Source organism: Columba livia, chromosome 1 (genome assembly GCF_036013475.1).
Source record: "Columba livia isolate bColLiv1 breed racing homer chromosome 1, bColLiv1.pat.W.v2, whole genome shotgun sequence".
Classification (NCBI taxonomy): Eukaryota; Metazoa; Chordata; class Aves; order Columbiformes; family Columbidae; genus Columba; species Columba livia.
In genome coordinates this window covers 57,118,208-57,135,695 of record NC_088602.1, presented here as the reverse complement: position 1 = coordinate 57,135,695, position 17,488 = coordinate 57,118,208, and the positions used below count along the sequence as shown (strand labels likewise).

The following is a 17,488-nucleotide window of genomic DNA, read 5'->3' as shown; positions in this document are numbered from 1 at the left end:
AGGCGCAATATAAGCAGGTAGTCTTTAATTAATCAGATTAGCCCGGAGGTCCCTGCGCTGTAAGAGATCACCCAGCGCAGAGCCCTCGGAAGGGACCTGGGTGGTGGTGGTGGGGCTCGGGCTCCGCTGCTTATCCCCAAACTCCGTGAAGGAGCAGCGGAGGGGGGGCTCTGCCGCCGTCCCCCGCCCGCCCCCCGGCCAGGCCCGGCACCGCTGCGAGGGTGGGGGGAGGGCTCCCCGGGCCGAGCTCCGCCGTGTCCCCGCCGTTCCCGGGGTGGGGGGCACCCCCTGTCCCGCTGCCCGGACCGAGCTCCGCCGTGTCCCCGCCGCTCCCGGAGTGGGGGGGCCGGGGCGAAGGGCTCCCGCCACCCCCGCGCTGCCTTTCCGCGCTGCTTCCACGCGGGTTTGTCGGCAGTTTCCACTCACCCCCCCGCGCCGCATCCCTTCCTCTCTCCTTAATTAAACCAAAAATAACCCAAAATGTTTAAAATCGCTGCTCGGAGACGGAGGGAAAACATGTTAAGCGAGCAGATGGGAGGAATAAGCCACTGTGACTCCATACGTAAAATGGCCATGGAGGCGGTGAAAAATGAAACTAAAAAACAACTGTTTTCTAGTTACAAATTTAAATAAACAGAACAGCCTTCCCCGCGGTGTTTGTCTAAGTGCAGCAGCGTTGCTGCTGTGTAGGTCATGAAAAGGTTGGTGCATGGTTTAAAACTTCCCATTCTGTTAATTTCTTAAAGAACAGTCGTTCATAGTCTGAGCACAAAAGCTCATGATTTAATGAGGAACAGAAACAAAATCTCTGATTGTTGGTGTTTCAAACTTCATTGGAGTCCTCTGGCAACCACAAGTTGATCCTCTGCAGCTTCAATACCCTTTAGCCCTCCATATAAGAGTACATGCTGAATAGAGGACAATGCCTGGTTGTTATGTTTATTTACCCTTACTACAAGCTGGGTTAACCTCTTCAAAACAGCTTTACTAAGCCCGTTAACCACACGGCCCACATGACCTGTAGCCGTATCCCTAATGTGATGTAAATCTGACTCGAGACCATATGCACAAGTTCTGCTGCATTGTGTCCCCGAAAACTACAAGTTTATTGCCGTCCAACCCTTCCCAGGCTGGATGCTTCCAGGAGGAAAGCTCTGAATAGCGACCACGAAAAAAAAGGAGAGGAAAGTCAAGAGTCCCGCATTGTCAGAGCAATATTTTTAATGGTTGTTGCACACTTACGGAAAGGGAGTGGGATGCAAAGCCCGCACAGGGTAATGATTTTCATCGCAATTATTTCAACCAATGTGTAATTATTCAAGGCTTTGCCCTTTCTGTACCAGAGAGGGAAGAAGCATAGGTACAAATAGAAGTGATTGACCCAGTTTTCATCTGCTCTTTTAACAGAGCTCACATCTTACATTTTGCCTTTCTCCTTCAGTGAAGTCATAATCCTGCATTCATAGTAATTATCATGATGTCACACAGTCAGTGATGTAACTTCATGGGAGGCTATGAGTAGTACATGGGCCATGCAGGAGGGAGAAGTGGTTTGAGCAGGGAATAGTTTTAGTAATTAGCAATTCTGGCAAGCAAATTATGACAGATCTGCAAAATGGAAATGAATTTCTGCTTAAGCTTGACATCTTTAATTTTTTTCTCCCCAAGTATTATAGTCATCTTTTAAAACAGCTACTGGGGCCCCATGGCGAGAGCTTCATTTACCAGCTCATTTTTTCTTGATGGCTGTGGCAAGCGTAACAATGTTCTGTGCCTGCTTCAGTAATGGCATGTCGATCATGCTCCCATGGAAAGTAAACGCTCCCTGGAAAAGAGAGAATATAAACTTACTGAGTGCACCTCTAGAAATCGTAGTTGGCATGTCTTCCACTTTAAAAACACACCCGTTTGCCAAGAAACATCATCTCCCACAGGAATCCTGAATGAGTTTTAGGAGACAAACTAACCAAGACGGGGCAAATGCATTTAAAGAAATGTGGTGGGTGCTGAGTGCTCCAAAGAGGAGGTAAAAAGAGAGAGAAAAGAGGAGGCAAAACAGAGAAAGGAGAAGCCCAGCATGCAACCTGCCTGTTTCAGCCTCTCTGGCTGGCAAACATTGGGGACCAAGAGCAGCAGAGCTGTGTGTGCCAGTCAGGAGGGCTGGCGGACGCCGTGCTGGGGGGCCAGCTCTGCCCCCCACGTCCAGCATCACCCTCCAGTGCCAGGGCTGGCATGAAACTGTCTGTGAGTGGAGGGCAAAGCCAGAAGGAAACAGCAATAGGCATTTGGAGGGAGTGGAGGGAAGTTTTCCTAACTTGGGGGTGTGTTGAGGCTGTGCTGCTGGACCTCTCCATCAGGTCTCTGGTGCTAAAAGTTGGTCTGGTTCTGTGCTTAGAGCCAGGGGCTGCGGTGAAAGCTGGAAAAAACAAGTGGCTGGCATGATTATATTGCCCAAATCTGCTCTGAAGCCAAAGTAAAGCCCACCTGACCACTGCATATAGGGAATTTCCCCAAGCAGATGCAGATGCAGAAGTAGCCAGTGTGCCTCAGCGGGTACACTGGGAGCCAAGGCAGGTTTCAGAGGTTGGTACCATGGTGACAAGTTTAAAATAAGTAACTATAAATGGCAGTTAAATCTTAAACAGAAGACACATGTTCTAAGTAGGGCCAAACCTGACTTGTTCCTTTGAATGCTTTAATCCACACGTGTTCCTGAGATAGGATTTTGAAGATAAAACATGCCAAAGTTCAGTAGATCTTATTTGTAATTCTGACAGTACTTTGACACATTCTCGAAAAAAAAACCCGCAGACAAAGATGCAATCCCTTCCCTGAAGAATTCAGAACTGAGGGCCTGGCCCCAGTGTTGCGTTGGGTGTCTCTGTGAAGTGCTGCACACCCTTTTAATGTCCTGCTGCAATCGATACGGGATCACAGGCTGGCCTTGGATTTGACAGTGAGCGAGGCTCACCAAGAAGAGCCTATGGACGATAGTGGCATGTGTGGCTGTGCATGCATAGCGAGAGAAATGCAGAGGAGAACAAGCTGTTTATTGTTTTCTGGTTTTCATTTAAGGCTTGATAACCATTAAACAGACGACTCCAGTAAGTAAAGTGAAAATATAACCCATTTACAAAGCTGTTTAGGAAATGTGTTCCTCCCCATCTAGCATGACTGAAACAGTATTAATTAAATACTAAACCACATTCTAGAACAACTAAGACAAAAATCTACCTTAAACAGTAATCTAATACAAATCAATAACATGATTATGTAAGAACAGGCTGTATTAAAACCATTAAAAACCTAATAGTTAAAACTATTATTTTATTCTAAGTAGGATTTCCTACTATAGCTTGCAGTATTTTAGATGGCTTTGGAGACTAACGGGACTGACAGATACTCAAGGATATATGCTTCACATTGAATTTGTTTACAGAGCAACAAATCAACTCTATATTATCCCAACAACAACAACATTATTATAACTATTATAATTAATAATACCACGCCAATTTTTATCTTAAAAACTCAGCTATTTTCACTGATACTTTTAAAGCTATAGAGAAAATGCAGCCTCAAACCATTCCATTTATTAATGGTTATGCAAATAAATTGGGAACTAAGTAAACATTTTATGACATAGGATTTCTTCAGAATAATTCAGGTTACACAGTGATCTAAAACTGCAAGATACATATTTTTCACTGTAAGAAAAACATGCTTTAATTGTGCCTATTTTTCTATAAGCATTCAGTCAAATAATAGCTTTTTGTTTTCTCTTTTAAGAGAAATTTGCATGTGGGATGACAGTGATAAGTAGAGGTATATTAAGATTCGGAATCATCCTTCCTAGTTTTGTGAAATGGCTGATTTAGGAGCACAGTTATATTAAGTAGCTGCAGTAGTTTGCAGAAAGAGATGGGTGTCTAGAAATGGCAATTCCGATCTCTGGTGGTCCGAATCATGATGGGGAAGGTCTTATCCCTTCCACTGACTGGACAAAGGACGCTCTGAAGTCAGGTACCTCTGCAGATACCTAAGCTGGAGCATGGTCAGGATGTCTTCTTCAGAAAGCAGGAGTTAATGAAACAACACGCCTGTCCTCTCTTCATTAAAATAACATGTTTAGAAAGGAAACCAGGATAACCGTGTGTGTGCACACATGAACACTGAACCACTTGAGACCTGCAATAGGTTCTCTTCTTGTCAGCGTGCAGCTGTAGTTTGGGTTGCTAGGAATTTGAACTCTTGAAGGAAAAAAAGCTTGCTTTTTTTTTTTTTTTTTCCTAACAGCAAAGAGTAACATGAAGAAATTGGCTTCTCTGCCTGTTCACTCTGAGGCTTATTTTCTCCCTGCTAATTTGCAGGGTTGAGCTAAAGTCCAGAAAAAGAAACCGATTTTAATGCCATTGAATATACTCTATTCACTGCCTCTCTTTCCACCCACAGGTTTCAACAGATAGGAAATACCAGTAATTATAGCTTTGTCCCCATGTTCTCTTTTCCAATTCTGCTAGATGAAATTTGCCTTTAGCATTCTTTTGATTTTTTCTCACATTAATATAAAGAAAACAAGACTCTCTATAAACACCATTTGCTTTGATAGCGTTAATCTGGAGATTAATTTAGTCACAGATCTAAATTTTCTTTTTGGCTAATTTTCTCAATAATCTCACACTTCCAGCCTTTACTTAGTCTTCCAGTAGGTCAATGGTGGGCCCAAAGGTCTGTTCTTTAGGAAGCTTGCAGCGTCAATGGAAGCAATGGCGGGTGTGTGGTGCCAGGCTGGGGTTTGCATCCATCGCATTCAGTGGCTGTGGTTCTCACTCACCATGTAGCCATATCAATCATTCAGTGGGAGGCTTTTCAGAAGCCTGCAGAAGGGCCCTGCCATCAGGCAAGTCAAACGTGTCAGGCCTGCCCTGGGAAGAGACAGGCCCTCCAGGTAAAGGCTGACAAGAGATGCTGGGAGAAGCAGCAGCCGGTGGGAGCGGGTGAAGTCACTTGGTCTGTTCAGCCTGGAGGAGACTGAGAGAAGACCTCATGGCAGCTACAGCTTCTTTACCAGGGGAGGGGGAGGGGCAGGCGCTGATCTCTGTGGTGACCAGTGATTGGACCCAAGGGAATGGCAGGAAGATGTGCGAGAGGAGGTTTAGTTTGGACATTAGGAGCAGGTTCTTCCCCCAGAGGGTGGTGGAGCACTGGAACAGGCTCCCCAGGGAGGTGTCACGGCCCCAAGCCTGACAGTGTTCAAGAAGAGACTGGACAAGCCCTCAGACACATGGTGTGAACTGTGGGGTTGTCCTGTGCAGGGACAGGAGTTGGACTCGATGATCCTCATGGGTCCCTTCCAACGCAGGACATTCTATGATTCTATTCTAGCCTTCGGGTGATGATGCATGGGTGTAAGTAACTCGGGTGGGATGAGAAGTCAGGGAATGAAGGACGACTGTGGGACTCACCAGGTAGCAGGCTGGAAGTGCAGCCCTTCTGAGGAATGGGGGGCTCTGCAGGCCAAAGACATTGCTCTCGTTTTATGTGAGGCAGCACACAGAACCATAGAATAGTTTGGGTTAGAAGGGACCTTCAAAGGTCATCTAGTCCAATCCCCCTGCAATGAGCAGGGACATCTTCAATACATATTTTGCTGTCCATATGCAGTACCATCCTTCACGCAGCAACATGGTGAACGTGCTAAGGGTGAAGCCCTGTGAGAAACAGGGTGACTTGGGCTCTCAGCAGCCTGTAGGTATGTGAGCTGTAAGGGCACTTGGGCTGGCCTGCTCCATAGAGCTGTGAAGGCAGCACAACATGGCAGAGGGTGTTGTGTTTGCACAACCTTTGGCTTCCCTCCGCCTGATCGCTGTATGCCTGTGTTGGGGTCAACTATCTGGAGAAATCAAGGAAGAAAGATAACAGGCAGTGCTTCCCATGTGGGTCATCATGTAGACTAGCTAAGAGCCCTTCCCAGTTGACTGACAAGCGAGGAAAGACTCAAAGGTGTTTTCTTCTGGATAGCTCAGTGAGAGCAGAGCACCAAGAGGGCTGCAGACCCATCCAGGTCCTCTTCTCTGCACCTGGTTATTGCAGCTGCCCCCAAAGCCTCCCAAGTCATAATTTCCCCATCTCCATCTCTTGTATCAAACCACCTTCTCCGAGCTGAATGACGCAGGACCAGTACTGTGCAATTTGCTGCATCCTGCAGGAACCATGTGGCATTTGAAGGCAATAAATGACACTTAATGCTCTGTTAAAAAAATAGTAACATTTTAAAAAATGTAACAGCTATTTATGCAAGATGTGGGCCATGCTGAGTAAGGTCTTAACAGCTCTACTTTGAATTTCAATATGTCCTAAAGTCCTTTGAGAATGGAACAGAGAAGGCTTTTTGAAAACACAAAAAAAGCTGGAAGGGACTTAACAATTATAGAAAGCTGTCATTTTTTGTTTGTTTTGTTTTGTTTGTTTGGTGTTTTAATTTTTTTTTCCAGAAGGGAAGAGCAAAAAAATATAGTATTGGAAAAATGAGAATTGAGCATGGTCAGCCCCAAGTGATACAAAGATCCAGCCTACAGACAGGAGAAGTGATAGGACAGAGTTGACAGAGAACAGTTATTTTCACAGATCAAGAGCTGAAGATTTAGGCTTGTGAAAAAGGGGGAACAAATCAAGGTGGACAGTAGGAATACCTAATGCAATAAATTTCAAGGTGGCTGTGGAGAGACTGAAGAGATGCAGAACCAAACCTGGTAACATTTCAGTTTGGCAGAGCTTATGCTTGTACCTTATGAAACTCCCTTTGGATAATGCAGGCACTACCGAAACCACCTCAGATCTAGCCAAGTTCAACATGTAGTTGAGGGCTCTTCTTTGACAGCTTAGAAGGCAACTCTGGCCATGTGTAGCCATGGATCCTGGACATGGCTCTTGTCATATCTATATATCACTCTTAAAAATATCCTTTGCTTATAAGAAATGACATGTATCAGTTCACAGTGTCGGTGTGTTATTTGCTATGGCCAGAAGGTGAACACACCAATGCAGTGCTTCCTGGAACATGAAGACCTCCTCTTTTTGTGTGTGTCTACGTGTGGCAGCATCGAGGAACATTTCCTCTGGTAAATCTATACGACCATCTCATAAACAGAATATAATTTTTTTATTGCAAGAGGCATTTTACCTTTCTAGAAGTTAAATGGATGGGATCCAAAGGCCATGATTTCTGTGTTGTCTGGGCATCAATATGTTCTGGTGGAACCAGGAAAGGGGAAGAAATGATACAGACAATTCTCTTGCTAGCTTTTGTCCTGGATGGTAGAATTAGGTTGGCTTTGACAGGGGATGGATAGGATTGCAAGTGAGGTACCCTTCATGTTTTTTCCAGAAGATCAGGGAAAGTAAAGTTCCATACTTCATCATCTGTCCTGAAACCTTTTTATGAAATATACAATGTTATGTGGGGTTTTACTCCCACCGTCTTTTGTTTCCTTATGTACCACCAGGTTAACAAGAGAAGCTGGCTAAAACTATTATGATACAGAACATTTAAGGCACCTCATAGTTATGTGACACAATTCTCTCTGAGCTGTGGATTAATGTACATGACTTAATTAAAGTAAAATAATAATTGTTTCAGGACATGTGGGACAGTGATCAGACAAGCTAGTCCCCTTCGGCTGACAGGATGGAAGAACTACATGTACTCATGCACCTGGGAATGCTTGAGGCTTTTTCCTCAGCATTTGCACCATCTGTGGTTATTTGTGCCTCTATCCATGTCCATCCCGATGACTGCAATGAGCTCAGTTACTGCAGACCCTCAGTTCTTAAGCCACCGGAATTTATTAATCACCTGTATTGGTATTGAATGTGAGGATTTGCTTTCCTAAGGCATAGCAAGTATGTACATTTCAAAGTACCAAATAAGTCCTATGAGTTCCAAAAAGTCTACCGGCTTCCTGACCTACTGAAGATGGGATTTCAAACGTTAGCATTGCTTGTGAGAGCTCTGCGCCCTGTTTTGGGAGCCACTGCTGTTATTAAATACCTTGATAATCAGCAAGCCTTCGCTAATAAGCCTTTGATTTGATGCCCTGTTCTACCAGATCTCATCATACATGTAGCCAACAACTTTAAGTTCCACGTGACAGTGGCCAGGCCTTTCTTAAATAAGTTATAAAGACTAAATTAAACCAGTGGCTTGTCTATCGTAGAAAAAAAATCATTTGTTTTGCACCACATGAAAGAATATAGCAAAGAGTGCTATATTCATTTGTCATGTGTGTCAATGTATGGGCTGCCCTGGGCCATTATGTAGAGACAGCCAACTTTTTCAGAAGCAGTTTACTTTGAGAAGCTAGTCAGGTGATTTAGATGGCAGGGTTGGAAGTGCTAAGGGATCCTGGCTTTGGCATGGGGAGGATTCTGGGTACCCAGGCCATCGGAAGAAAAGAAAAAGCAAGTCCAGGTCACATTCCATCAAATTGCAATACTGACAAGAAAGCACCCGTTGCTGAATACTGAATTAAGTATAGGTCTAAGATAGGGGTTTTCTAATGCTTATGGAACTGCCAAAAAATCTCTGCCACTAGTTAGGTGACTGTTTCTCAGAAGACAAGGAAACTCATAAGTGAGGGGAGATCCTCTGATAGCACTCTGCCATCACAAGGCTAGAAATATTGTCTTGTTTTTCTTCAGTTACTTTTCTAAATGGTTTAGCTAGCAATACTTTCCTTTGCAGATCAAACCCCTGCAACGAGTGTGTGGCAGTAAAGTTATCTCCTTGCCCTAGTTGTCTGTGTTCTGAGAAGATGTCAATCTAGGACCCAGGGAAACTGGCGTAGGGGGACCAATGAACCAGCCACCCTTCTCTCCTCCACCCCTTTCATCATTAGGAGATGTTGTGAATCAAACAGAGCTTCCACGCAGCTCTGGCAACTTGGGCCAGAGGCTGTGTGTGAATAAAGCCATTGTCCAAATAAGTAATTATGAAAGTCTCCTTCTAGCCCCCGTGACCTGCACCAGCACTCGCAGGCAGATGCCAGGGTAAATGGAAACGAGCAGAAGGGGCAGTGCCAGCTGGCCAGTGCAAGCCTTGTGTACCTCCCAGAGGGGAAATGGAGAACAGGTATAGACAAACATCCTCAAGTCCACAGATGCAAGAAACATCTCGGTTATCTAAGAAACATCAATTCTTTCCATGGTAATTCAGTGGCTTGCCAACTCCTAAATCCCAAAGGTCTAGTTATGATTTTCTGGAGACCACAAAAATACATGAAATAAACCCACTAAAATCTGCTTGGGTCTGAGAACATTATCTCTAATCCTGCACAATATCAACTGTTAGAAGGAAACAAGAGTGTTGTGCTCTGGAAGAAGGACAGCTTTGCTCTTCTGAGGAGGGAAGGAAGCAGGTGGATGGCAAAGGGTCCCCCTAAAAAGCACGGCATTCAGGAAGATAATTGCCTTGGGATTAAATGAAAACACACATTGTTTAAGTGACCCCCTGCAGAGGAAATTTGGAAATCTTTGCTTTGGGGCTTAAAAAGAACGCTGGGATTTGCTTACAGGTAATGAACAAAAGAGAAGACAGTCCTGATCGCAGCAAATGGTGTTGGGTCTGTGCCTGAGGGAGGAGTGATTATCCTGACTACAAAGGAATGACTTTCCCTTGAAACAGAAGGTTGAAACCATATTTTTGGGGAAGTCAAGAGTAAGAAATAAGCTAACAGCTGTGATGGTGCTGATTGCAGGTTTAATTAATTTTTTTCTTCTGCAAGTTGTAGCCAAAGAACCATCATAAAGAGCTGGGTCATTATTTCACCTTTTAGTGATGAACTTCTAAAGGTTAGTGAGCTGCTAGGAGGTGTTCGATGATATCTGGGTCAACTGAGCACATTCTTCAGGCTATAGCAAGATGACATCTAGCATTCCTTTCTGATCAGACCTGTCCTGCTTCCAAATCAGGCTGACACACAACTATGGCCCACCTTTAGCATCTTTGCAGTAAGTAGGAAATGCCCAAATAACTCATATAGTCACGTATGACAAACTGAAGCCTTCATGCACAGCAAGCTATACAAACAGCTCTTCAGGTTACGCATTTCTATACCCTCTCCTTTGAACCCTTTGGCATTCGCACCTTCTTTTGTAGCAACATTATGGGAGGATAGGCACATATACAGGAAATCTTTGAGGAAAGCAAATGATCCCTGAAAAGGTTTGTCAAAGTGACTTTTTTGCAATAGGAGATGCTTGGTGGGTCTCTGTGATCTGCTGAAGAAAGGGATGGATGGGGAGGGAATTCTGCAAGAATATCTGCACCAGCAAGTTTCTGTAGCCATATTGTTGATACAAAGAAAATTTCAAATGCTACTACTATTTTTTTTTTTTAGATTTTTTTCTTTTCAGCAGTGTAAACTTCCACCAGAGTAGCTAGTTCACAGGATAAACCAGTTTGTAATGCCAGAAGCAGGCCTGTTTGTATGAGACAGGCTTCTACCTCCAGGAGTTGGATGGAAGGACATAAAAGGTCAAGAAAGAAAGATCAACAACATGAAGCAGAGATTAATTTTTTACCTCAAATAACTCCCTAGCAACAGTACAAGAACTCTGACAGAACTCTGACAGCCCTTTCTAAAAGCTTAACAGGTAGGAAGGACTTTGTTATCCCTCGAGTCCACAGTGAGGCTGGAAATATAAACAACAGGGACCTACAAGGTCCCTTACTTCTCCTCCACTCGGTATTTTTGTTCCCAGTCTATGGATAAGGGTCTTGCCCTGCTGTATGAGCCAGAAAAGCTATTTTTCCCACTTACAGCCCCACCAAGTTGCCTGAACCACTGGGGACAGCCATTTAGGCTGGGATGGGCCAGGGGATTCTGCTTGGTCCAGATCCAGAAACTCTAAGCCACCAAAGTCTCTACCTCTCATCTGGCAAACAGCCTGTTTATGAAAGGCAGACACAAGGTGGTGTCTTTTTTGTTTTGTTTTGTTTTTATTGTTGCTGTCTTTAGGTTTTCTTTTGTTTCCGTCTCAGTGTGGCTGTTGCCTTCCTATATGTCCCTTTAGAGTAGGAAAGAATAAAATTAAAGAAAGAGAAGAGGGTCCTAGAAATCAGGAATATCAGGAATATTCTCCACTGGTTTCTCCTCCATCTTATAATGTATTGGGAACAGAAGAATCCTAGAGACTGCACTTGCTGCTGCCAAGCAAACCTTTATTTTATAGCACAAAAGCAGCTTCCTGGACAAACATCCTATCCAACCAGGCATTTTTTCCCCCAGTGAGCATCACGGTTATTATATGGAAAAATGAAAAGTAACTAATATTAAGACTTCAGTATCCTCAGATGCCCTTAATTAAGTCATTTAGAATTAACTTGAGGTTTATAGTCATGAAAGCAATTTGTTAAATATAGATTAGAAAATTTAATCTGTAAGTAAATGACTTTAGGACACACAAAAGGCATTTGATACTGAAAGGGAAGGTAGCTATAAAATACAACGCAGGCAAGAAAAGTAATAACAGTGAAGCTTGTTCTGCCAGCAAGAATGGAATCACCGTTATTTTTGTAGTCTATATTTTTTCTAATTTCAGACTCATTTTCTGAACAGGATTGAACAGCCATTTTTTACTGCCATTCTCTGTTTCAGCTGATGGAGGTTTTGCAGAGAGCTTCTCCAGGTCTCTGAAAAAGCTGGCTAGCACAGAAACGGAGTGAAGAGGCAGCAAGACTGCTGCTACCTAAATTAACTGAAACAATATTTTGGCTGTACAGGCTTCTGAATTCCCTCAGTAAGCCTTAAAAAGAGCCATCTGGTCAGGACACTATATCTCTGGTTAGATCCTGCTTTGGAAATTGAAACGAGGCCCATGAGCGCTTGTTAATGCTTTTTTAAAAAGGGATTTGGAAGGTGTGTAGCTGCCTGGGTGGGTTGCTTGGTGCAGAGCAGGTTTTGGCGCGAGGGTGGGCAGGTGTCTGCAGCCATGGGTGTCCCCCTGCTCCGCCCCCACAAAAAGCATCCCGTGCGTTGGGAACATGGTGGCGTGGCACAGCTCTTCCAAAAGTAAAGGCACTCGCCCTGTCTCACCAAGACACCGCAGGCACCTCCTTGAACAGGCAAGGACAGAGGGGTCATGCCTGGCTGAGGAGGAACCCAGAGGGGTGACATACCCTGCCCTCTGCAGGGTTCATGTCCCCCAGGACACGAGCCACCTCCTTCTGGAGCTACCTCCAGGTGGAAAGGTGATGGACATTTCCCTGTGGGAAATGTCAAACCTCCATTAGAGTCCCTCTTCCCCCATGTTTTGGGCACAGGGATTTAATGACTGGAGGAAAACAGATTAAGAGCGACCGATTGCCTGCCAGGGATTGTGTGTGTGTGTGTGTGTAGCTGGCAAGAAAATGTTTTGTATGAGTTTCTGCCCTGCTTAGGAGCTTTTGCAGCCCCGCATAGTAAAATCTGTCTCCTTCTCTCCCCACCTGGCATAACTCCCTCAGGACTCATTGCGCCAGTCTAGGAACCAGTATAGCACAAGCAATTAGCTAATATAGCCCCTTCTGCTCTATTGTAAAGGTTTGAAATTTGCCCCCAGATGGATCATTCTAAGAGAAAAGCCTTCGACTGTGACTCAAAACATATTTCTACAGTCTATTTCAAATAATAAAATTGTACAGAGAAACTTGAAGTACTAACATGAGCTCTCCTGATCTCTACTTATACATCAATTTACACATTAAAATTTCACATGGACACTTTTTAAAAAAAATGAACCACATAACAGTGGCCCACACTTAAATCCCACCAGCGCCCTCCATCTTTGCATAGGGACGCACCTGAGACTATACTTCTTAAGGTCAAAGCTCATAAAAGGTGGCAATTTATGACAAATCCCGGAGTCCCGCACTCTGCTGCGTGAGGAATATACATTGCCTGATTAACATAAATGACAGCAAATGCCCTGCGTCCTCAGAGCGAGGGCTGACAGTGCTGCAGCCCAGTGTATGCAGGGATACCCTGTGCTGTCAGCATCACCCCAGGATGGGATCTGGCTTCGCTGGTGGCACGTCGAAGCTCTGCTTGCAGTTTGACCTGGGTGAGTGGAGCAAGGAGCTGGGCTGCTTCCTCACCCCCAGCTCTGCGTAAAACCCTGAGTTATAATGCCCTATAAAGTGCGACGTAATCCCTGCGGGCTGATGAGTCCCACACTGCCTTGCAACAGAGAGATGCTCCAGCGCATCCCTCCCAGGATGCAGCCTGGGGGGAGCCTGCCGCCCCCAGGGCACAGTCCTGCTCCTCCAGCACCCGTGGGACTGATGGGGCTGGGATGGATCCCTCGTGGCTGGGGCTGTGTATGGGGAGCCTTCCCTGGCACGGCCGGGAGAGGGAGGGCAGAGGGGAGAGACCTCCTCGGGCGGCGGCGGGAGCTGGATCTGGCCCAAGCACGGAGGGCGCATCGTCTCCAAGATACAGTGGCGTGGGGTAGCTTTTCCTAAACAAAGAGCATTATAAGGGAGCCACTGCTGGAAATTTCCATTCCTTTGTTGAGTAGATGCTGTGTAAATAAATGCATTCCTAAGATTTTTCATAATCCTGGAAAGGTCCGTAAAAGAAGCCGTACAGTTTGTCAAATTGCTGGAGTTCATATGTATTATTCCTCAGCTGCCGGGTACGTGATATACAATGGCACAGAATATAATGCAAGAAACATATGCTACAGATCTTCTAACAAGCACTCTGTGCATTCGTATGTGGCATGTACAGGTATTTCTTCTGTTTTGCCCCGTGGGATCTAAAATATCCAACCCTTATTACAGCTTGGGTTTGTGAATAACTTACCTTAATGCTAAATTATCCTTACCTGACAGGTGACTTTGGTGACTGCATGTAGCTCCCTATTCCCTGGTTTAATGTGCAGATGCTTTGAAAGCATTTATAAATTAGTGCATGAGATAATTGCATAAGCAACCTCTTTTCTATTTTTCTTTCTGTCTGATTTTTATTTAATAAACAGATGATTCAGGAAGATCCCGTTAGATAATGATATTGTACCTGATGTATTTGCAAGTCAAATGGCTCAAAACCATGTTTTCAATGTCTTGCTTCCTTGTAATATATAAATACTAACTACATATAGAAGAGATTATATTCCTGTATCCAGTGTATAGGTAATGTAAACGCGGGAGTTACTTACATAGCAAAAACTATTACACCTTCATTAATAGAAGTCAGATCTTTTTCTTGAAATAGGCTACCAGCTTCTCCCACTAACTCTCCCCTTTGGGGAGATCATTATAAGATCATTTCCCTGTATAATGTAGTACAAATACTTCAGAAATTTAGAACAGAATCTGTCCTTTAGACTACCAGAACAGTATTTATTACTCTTCTTTTTAATTTTTGACCATGCTCTGACATTTATCTTGTATGTAGATTTGCCCAACAGCCACCCCTGCTTTCTTCAGGATGAATTCTTGAATTTTGGAAATCACATCCCTTAGTAATGCGATTCTACTGGAAAAATATTGAAATGAGGCAGAAATAATACTTTACTTTTAAAGCACTTTTCAGTTTTAGATCTCAAAAGTTCTAGACAAAATAGAGCACTTAATAAATAGCTGTATAAAATACAAAATGTACTTTTTCAACATTTATCTTCTAATTGTCCAAAACGCAACGCTACCGTTTATTTCCTAGATAGGCTATTTTTCAGTCAGATAAGATATGTAAAAAAAAACAACCCCACAACCATAACATCCTAGAAGCCCAACCAAAACAACCCCTCAAGCAGGACTATCACCATAAGGCAAGCCCAAATACTTTTGGCTAGCTGGTTAGCTGTCTATTTTCCGTCTGTTTGGACACTGCCACAGCATCTCCACGGTGCTCATCTGAGATCCTAATTTTTCCTGACCTCAGTACTCACATTTGGGGGCTACTATGTCAAAGCATTTCAGCCTCCAGGATGAAGTAGTCTGGTTCAGCTTTCTCTCAAAGAAAGATTATTAGCAATTGTAGCTTTCAGACTGGAATAGATGATAAAAGCTTATTACTGTATTTTAATATAAAATATCGTGGACTAAAGGCACCAAACTTTAAGCCCAATTAACAGCAAACTATGATCCCAGAGACTGCAGACCAGGAACTTACCTACCACACAAACAGCGACACAAATCTCTCACATTTATTTTTTCCAGGCTTTCAACTTTGATTAATAACATGGCAAAACCATGCAAGTCTCAACCATATTAACCACAGCTATATTTTTAGTCTTACTGACATGAACACTTTAATATAATAAAAGGAGAGGGAAAACAGAAGAGGTGTTTCATTAGGACACGAGGATTACTAAAACCGCTGTGTGGAGTATTTGTCAGGAGGTGGTAGGGGAAGAGTTATTACATTTTAGCATGTCGCTAGGACGCGGAGCAAGAGGCTCCCTCAGTGAGACGTGTTTGCTTTGGAAAAAAAATTAAGTAATGAGACTGTCCAAGCTCTTCTTACTGACACATTTATAATACCAGATTGCAAACTCAAATTAAGAAGTTTGCAACACTACACGGAAAACTATTTTTCCGATTTTCCTGTGAATCCCGGCAATATGGCAGTGATACAAGATGCATAAGTTCACATATTAACATGTCAGTCCTTTTTTATTCATAGACGGCTACATGCAAAAATATAAGACAAATGCAACCTGGTTGGTTAAATAAATAGCTCAAACCACAAACCTTCAGCAAATCTGTTATTGCAGCTGATTACAGAAGCTTATAACCTATTTTAAAAGCATTTCTTTAAAAAGAATAATATCTCTAAAACCTAAACAAAACCCCCTTGAATGGCTGATATAAGCTAGAAACCAGCATTATATCAGTAAAATAACAGCTTCGAAACCAATCCAAAGACTAATGCTTGCTTAATACAGAATTCTTCAATATTAAACATTTGGCTTCATGATTGTGTGATACTGGGACTAGAGTTAAATTTAGTCCAGTCTCCCCATCTATTGTTCATATGACAGGGATGTTCTGTAGATGAGTTTCTGACACTAAATTCAGCCGAATGAACAGTATTATACACACCGAAAACATAAACAATATTTGGTTTGTGGTTCGACTTTTTTCTTTTGGCATCTACCTGCCTACAGATCTGCAGCAGCAGTATGTTTATAACGATGCCTTCTGTAAGAGAGCCAAGCTTTGAAAATCGGAATAATGGGCAAAACCAGTGATACGTTTTCTGTTTCTAAATCTTTTGCATGAAGACAGCTGCATTTCAAAATCAAGGGAACAGAACAAAGGGATACAGGCATACAGCATCCTCATAGTGAGCCTCAAATAACTGCTCAGGACAGCACCCAAATATCTTAGTAATGGGTGTAATCGAAACACCCAGGTACCCCAGAGAAAGGCACAGCTATAGCAAATCCCTTGTCATACTTTCACCCTGAGACAAAAGCAGCATTTCTGCTTTCACCTTTCCAGCATTTCTAGTGCACAACACCTGCAGTATCAGAAATAGAGGGGTACGGGGAAGGGACACACTCTGATCTATTTCTACCTGCCAGAAAATGAAGAAATGTACAGAAAAACCTTTATACGACACTGGAGAAAGTGAGACCCTATGCACAGTCTTTTATATCAACTTCACTACTGCAGAGATTTGTCTCCCACTCGAATGCCACACAAGCACACGCGAACCATTCCCGCTCATCTGCACTCCCTGTTCTGACATTGGGATTTTGCTTTTTAACTAGCCCAGGCTTGGCTGCAACTAAGATAAACATATTTAGCTGCAACTTTTTTTTTTTCTTTCAAAAAGAGGCAAACTGGATTATAGCAAATAACCTTTAAGATAATTAACTGACAATGCCGCAACTAGCATAAAATCTTCCTTCAGGCGACCCCTAATTTAAGTATTACTGGCACAAAGTGGAGACAGATTGTGCATCACCACCGCAATATTTACATAGCAGAAACCCACAGAGCAGGAAACGTGAGACTCAATGATGCACTAAATTAGGAACAATCATATTCTAGTGTTAATTTGCTTTCTCCTCTATCCAAATTTCAGTTCCAGCAATTGGTACAAATGCACATAAAACATTCCCATTTTTAATGATTAAGAGCCACAATCTGCAAGCACTCCTGCTCTAAAGTAAATTCACTCACTACCAGTGAGCGAATTTTGTGGGATCAAACCCCACAAAAATGAAACAGGTTTACCACCACAGAGATATTTTAGAAACCCAAGACTTCCTAATCCGTTTATTTCTTCCCATAAGTGATATCTGCACAAGCAGTCGGAGTAGCCTGTCAGGCTACCTGCCTTTTGATTGCAAATATTTTCCTATGACAGTAGCATCGTGATTCTGTGCTATAATGGAGAAAGAGTTTTAATTCACCTATCTTGTAGATATATGTAGGTACTCAAAAGGCTGCATACTCCAAGAATTAAAGTTAAAACGGGAGGGGGAGAAAAAG

General features: G+C 43.3%; 1 protein-coding gene and 1 long non-coding RNA gene across 6 annotated transcripts in view; one reads left to right on the top strand and one right to left on the bottom strand.

Annotated features, from left to right (window-relative positions):
- LOC135579076 (uncharacterized) overlaps positions 1-17,488 on the top strand; it is a 55,043-nt gene that overhangs the window by 26,598 nt on the left and 10,957 nt on the right. The gene's annotated exons all lie outside the window — the stretch shown is intronic.
- Positions 1,204-17,488, bottom strand: part of CLYBL (citramalyl-CoA lyase) — a 179,703-nt gene continuing 163,418 nt past the window's right edge. For all 5 annotated transcript variants that reach the window (XM_065057643.1, XM_065057650.1, XM_065057671.1 and 2 more), the window contains one exon: positions 1,204-1,825. In XM_065057643.1, the coding sequence (XP_064913715.1) occupies positions 1,730-1,825 (96 nt within the window). In that variant the 3' untranslated portion in view covers positions 1,204-1,729. The remainder of the gene's footprint in view (positions 1,826-17,488) is intronic.